Genomic DNA, 6105 nt, shown 5'->3' on the forward strand with positions numbered 1-6105 from the left:
ATGCTGCCCTCTGGAGCAGGAAAAACAAGCTTCCTCCCTTGAGGTATTTGAAGGTGGCTGTCCTCTCAGCTCTCCACCTTTTCTTCTCCAGGCTAAACATATCCAGCTCCTTCAACCATTCCTCATATGTCTTGGTTCCCAGGGTCTTTACCATTTTGGATGCCCTGCTTTTCCCACACTTAATTGTTCCAGGTCTGTCTGGCCAGGCGATGTGGCTAGAAGAGTTTAAGAGAAGCTGCCAAGAGAGATTTTGGAAGTGTGCATGTCTGCAACCAGCATAGTTTCCCCTGCAATCCTTTTCATGGAAGAAGGCAAGGAGGAGGAGGAGGAGGGGAAAGTCACCCTGAAGGGGGCTCTTCCTCTTTCACAGGATGTCAAAGCCCTCAGCACAGCCCTGCAGTGCAGCTCTCTCTGCCCATGTGCGGCTCAAATACCTACCTAGCTGCTGATCCATATAGTCCAGCATCTTGTTCCCACGAAGACCAACCAGACACCCCCATGGGAAGCCTCTGAGCACCATGTGAGTGCAACACCAGCCACTCTCCTCACTCGTGCAGTAAAGGGTGGGCATTGAGTACGAGAGGCTGGCCCTTCGGGGAAAGAGGGGCTCTACCCTACCATCTCCTCTCTGTCTGCCCCACCTGTCTGCCTCTCCACTTACAACCAGTCCAGGTGGGAGGGAGCACACCTCCATAGAACCAGGACGAGGGGGACAAACCCAGGGTGAGCTGGCTCTGGCGCCACCTACTGGTGGGCTCCCTGCCCAATGAGTAACCATTGGTGGGAGAGGAGACAGACACTGTGTGTGTGTGTGTGTGTGTGAGAGAGAGAGAGAGAGAGAGAGAGAGAGAGAGAGAGATCATGTTAGGTATTGGACAAGACTTGCTTTTAGTCTGTAATCAGGCAGATTGGGACAGGGGCAGGGAGAGGCAGCGAGAACTAATCTGAATAAAATGTACTGAGTCCAGAAACTCCAGTTGGTACCCTGACATCCTGTTGTGAAGAGGAAGCGCTAACTGCAAGTTTGTTTTCTGTCCTCTGAAATTTGTCTTGAATTTACATGGAAATTACCATATGCAAGTTTGTGTCATCGGCCTGTGTGAAGAGTCTTGTCAATACCTGCCCATGGTACAAAGAGAAAAGCTACCTGTTCAGTTTGGCTAATTGGAGTTGCTGTCGCTCTACAGTTGCAGCCCTCAACACCTTTACATCTTCACAAGGCTTGGCTAGGCTGTCTTACCTGGAGGGCAATGCCGGATTTACATATAAGCTAAACAAGCTTTGGCTTAGGGCCCCACTCTCTTAGGGGCCCCAAAAAAATTTAAAGGAAAAAACAACTGGATGTACATTTTCAAAATATAAGATAAAAAACAAATAAAATAAAACTTACATATAGCAACAGTGTTTTGTGTTGTGTAGGCTCTATGACGTAAGTAACGGGCCCTGCCTGCTATATATAGGGCCCCATTACCTACAGTAGCTTAGGGCCTCATCAAACCTAAATCCAGCCCTGCCGGAGGGCCACATTTGTCCTTGGCTAACCCTCTGGGAGCCACACTCCAGCAGTGGGTGTGGCCAAAACTGGGTGCAGCCAACACCCCCTCTCATATGCACACCAACGCAGACATCCTCTCCGCTCATGATCTCCACTCATCCAGTGATTGATCTGCTGACTGGGGAGAGGGTGGTGTGCCCCACAAGCAGGACGCAGGGCTCCCGCACCCTAGTCCTAGGGCTAAGTATTATTTTCTTGTTGCAGACAATACCAGAATCAGTGGAGTGGGGAGCGGCAAAAAAATGTGTTTAGGAAGTTTGCAACCTCTGTTGTGTAATTTTCCACAAGGCTATCTCCTCTAGACCCAATTCTAGGCTATCAAATCATTTCCACTGCATATATATATTCCTGACCTGGATCATTTTCAAAGGCTCTTGCTGCTTTCTCCCTGATAAAGAGCTCTGCCTTACTTTCCTTTGACTTGGGGAAAATAAGCTGTTCTTAGAGTGGAGAGAATCACCCTCAATTAGATCTCTGACTACAGGTTCAGGGATCAGAAAATACAGTACTGTAATCAAAAGTTGGCAACCCTACATTCGTTCTATGATAAATGTATTTCAAATATCTGGATGTCACCAGTGTCCTTTGACTTGGAGACCATCTTATTTTATTGTACGCAGCTGGAAGCACTGTGGATTTTAATTCTCTTGTATTTAATACCCTCTTGTATCCCCCAATTTACCAATTTATTTGTTTTGGGGAGGTGAGGTGAGCTCTGCAAAGGAGGAAGGGGTTACTCTGAGAATGTATTTGCACTGTGGTTCCTTTCAGAGAGATGCTGGGTCACAACTGCGTCCCATGAAGTCCACAAAACATTTATGCCATGATAATAAATTTGTTAGCCTTTGAGGTGCCACAAGACTGTCGTTTTTGCTGTAAGGGACTGGTGTGGCTACTAGCCCTCTGGAAATGGAAATGGCTGGGTGCCAACTCCATTCAGAAAGTGCTCTCGGAAAAGAAAGGAAACTTTTGCAAAATGCACAGGCTTGTAGAATATCTGGTTATGAACAAAAACAGCTAGGAAATTAGTGAGATTTAAACCTATGAAAATCCGAATTCTTCAAAGCTGGGGACTGTTTCGTTCTCGTTTTATTTCTAGGAAAGATCTGTAGCTTGCTGCCTTTTCCAAGGCAAGGAGGTAACGGGTGAAACGAGATAACATTGATTAAAATGCAATAAAAAGAGCAGGAAATTAAAAGCCGCACTGACTGACCCATGGTTTTGAAGCCTGCTGTAACAAACCTAGGTTATTTGCATTTATGCTACAATCCTATGCACACTTGGGAGTAACTCCCATTGAATTCAGTGGGTTTCCTTCCGAGCAGGGACGCCGGGAATCGCGCGGTCAAGTTTCCACTTTCCTCCCTCTTTATGCCCGGACGCCTCTCCAGAGAGTCCAGCGGCATCCGAGAATGGAGACTACCACTCCCAGCATGCAATGCTCGGGAGGATGGCTGAAGGGGACCCCCGGGGTCCTAAAGCCCACGTGTCCACGCGCAACCTTTTGTTGGGCCGGTTGGCTTCCCCCTCCCTCCCGCCCGCCCGCCCGCCCGCCCTCCCTCCGCTGGGCAGAGCGGTGGCGTTGCGGGGCCCCCCGGCCAGGTTGCCGTTGGACGCGCCTTGGGCTAACACGTGCTGGCAACTTCGCCGCATCCACACGTGCAGAAGACACCGGGTGGAGCTACGGGGATTTGGCGGGCGGGGCTGCCCTGCGGCTTGGCCCCGAGGAGGGCGGGCGGCCTCGGCCTCCACTGCCGGCGCGGGGCCTGGAGCGGAGGGGCCGGGCGAGGATGGGGCGGCGCGGCGGCTGCCGGGCGGCGGGCCTGCTGCTGCTGCTGCTGCTGCTGCTGCGGGCGGGCGGCGGAGACGCGCTGCGGGACGAGGCCGAGGCGGCCCCGCCAGGGAACAGCCGGCCCTACGCCGTGCTCCAGACGCAGAACCTGGGTGAGGAGGCCGGACGCCTGGGTCCCCGAGGGAGAGAGGGCACCCTCCTCGGACGCCTGGGTCCCACGGCCCTGCACCCGCCTTCCACCCCTCCAGTCCTCCGCCTCCCTCGCCTGTCCCAAGCCCATCACTCCGCGCCCGCCGCTTGCAGGTTCGCCCCCCCCCCCGTGGAAAGGGAGCCCCGGGACTTGGGGGGGGGGGCTTTGCCTGCCTCCCCACTTCCATCCCTGTGATTCCTGGCTCAGTTCTCCTTGCAGGGCCAAAGACCTTCTCTAGCCAAGGGCTGGCAGGATGAACTGGTTTGCCCTTAGCAGCCGGGGCCAGGGAAGGAGGAGGTAGCCCCTGCCTGGGGTAGACTAGATGGCCTCTGGGACACCCTGCCTATGCTGGGGGGGGGGGAATGAAAAGCCATGGGAAAGCCAGACTCTGTGGACCCTGCATGTCTTTTTTTTTATACCAGAGGAGCCTGCTGGATCAGGCCAGTGACCCATCCAGTCCAGCATCCTGTTCTCACAGGGGGAAACTGGCAAGTGAGACCTGAGCGCAAGAGCCCTTTTCTCTCCTGCTGGCAACTGGCATTCAGAGGCCTTGGTGCCTCCTGGGCTGGCTCTCAGCACTGAGCTTCCTTTCTTGAATTGTTTTGCCTCCCAGTCCAATTGTGACTTAAATGTGCTGAGATTTACACCTCACTGTCAGAAAGTTGCATCAGTAGTAAGTTGTACTATTCCTCTCCCGCTTGCCGGTTGGGGTTTCCTCCTATCCTGTGAAGAAGACTTCCAAATGTGTTCCTCATTATGCTTCTGAGAATCCCCACAATCAGGTTGCTGGTCATTTTGGCTGTTTCTTTTCCCAGCCAGGCTGGGGCTCCCAGCACTTTCTCCTCACCCTGCCAGGCAGTTCCTGGCCCGGCTGCATTTACTTGCAGCCAGGATGGGGCCAGCAAGGATTGCAGACTGGAATTTCCCCATTGACAGCTCCTGACAGAGTCCAACAGAATCTGGAGGGCTACAGGTTTCCTGTTTCTGCTCTAGCAGATGCTCAGTAGGAGCACTGGTTCTTGTTGTGCCCAAGGATGAGAGCGAGAGTCCAAGGAATTCTGAAAATGGGAGGAATTGGTAGCGAAGGTTGGAAGGCACTGTGAGTGATTGGCCTTTGAGGGCTCCTACGTGCTGTGGTCTAAACCACAGAGCCTAGGGCTTGCCGATCAGAAGGTTGACGGTTTGAATCCCCACGACGGGGTGAGCTCCCGTTGCTCGGTCCCAGCTCCTGCCAACCTAGCACTTCGAAAGCACGAAGGGCAAGTAGATAAATAGGTACCACTTCGGCAGGAAGGTAAACGGCGTTTCCATGTGCTGCTCTGGTTTGCCAGAAGCAGCTTAGTCATGCTGGCCACATGACCAATAAAGCGAGATGAGCGCCGCAACCCCAGAGTCATCTGCGACTGGACTTAACGGTCAGGGGTCCCTTTACCTTTAGGGAGCTTCACGGTCGAGTGGAGATTTGAACCCTAGTCCTATTCCCAGCCTGTAACTGCACCCTGTATCTCCCAGCTCCTGCTCTTCAGAGAGCAGCGTGCCCTGTAGACTGAATCAGTCCCTGGCTGCCCTCCTCCATGCCTTATCAGCCCAGGCTCTCGCTCTTCCTTTCTCTTGCAGTTCTGATGGGAAGTGTCTTTGGCATCCTGCTCATCGCCATGATCCTGCTGTCTGTGTGTGTGTACAAGCCCATTCGCCGGAGGTAGCCCAGGAGCAGCATCTTCAGGAGGGCTGGAGGCTGGTGGCTGGAGGGGAGACCCGTTCCCAACACCGCAACACGGGCCATGTGCTCTGATATACACTTCATCTTCATGTCTGACCAGCTTCTGGGCACGCTGAAGGGGACCCTGAAACTGAGATGGGCTGTGCTTCCTTCCATCTTCCATGTAAAAGTTGTTTTGCTCTTGGTCTGATTGCTCCAGTTGCTGTTCCATGTGTGTGTGTGTTTGCATGCATTTGCGCCACAGGGATTTGTGACTTAACAGAGCATTAAAAAAACCACCCTGGTTGTTTTCAGTTGGGCACTCCTGGACTTTCAAAAATGCAGAGCATATTTTGAACTGGGAAAGAAAGGCAGCATTTTATGAAAATTGTTTCTTTGTGTGTATGAACCAGAGGCTCCCACCACCCCAAACTGTTGTCTGTAATATTCTTGCTGACAAAACATAGTGAACTCCTCCCCACACTATTTCTATTTTCCATCACTATTTGCACTTCTTCAGGTGTGTGGGAAGACTGCATCTCTCAGATGCGCTTGAAACATGTTAGTTGCACTGTGGGGCATTGAAGTCACTCTCTGCTTTGTTGAGGGAGCTTCTCAGACAGGGATGGGGAACCTAGCCCAGCCAGCAGGACCAATGATTGGGGAGGCTAGGAATTGTAGCCCAATAACATCTGGGAGAAGGACTGATTCCCTACCCCAGTCCCTTTCTGGTTGGCCAGCACAGAGGGCTCATCTTGTATCATTTTGCAGAAAGGTTCTACTTACCAATAACACAACTTAATCCATTCCAGTTTGAGTGATCCATTAGTCATTACAGGGGTCTTCAGAAGCTGTCACTGTCCTAAGCC

General features: G+C 52.4%; 1 protein-coding gene across 1 annotated transcript; it reads left to right on the forward strand.

Annotated features, from left to right (window-relative positions):
• Positions 1-3345: 3345 nt before the first annotated feature.
• On the forward strand, positions 3346-5550 carry LOC308461070 (uncharacterized protein C12orf76 homolog; the record flags this gene model as incomplete). Its single annotated transcript, XM_080977667.1, has 2 exons — positions 3346-3499; positions 5155-5550. 2 exons carry the CDS (start codon positions 3346-3348, stop codon positions 5238-5240), a joined length of 240 nt encoding a protein of 79 aa, XP_080833793.1. The 3' UTR covers positions 5241-5550.
• Positions 5551-6105: the final 555 nt, after the last annotated feature.

The sequence above is a fragment of the Podarcis pityusensis genome, assembly GCF_964106645.2.
Source record: "Podarcis pityusensis genome assembly, chromosome: 13".
In the NCBI taxonomy this organism is placed as follows: Eukaryota; Metazoa; Chordata; class Lepidosauria; order Squamata; family Lacertidae; genus Podarcis; species Podarcis pityusensis.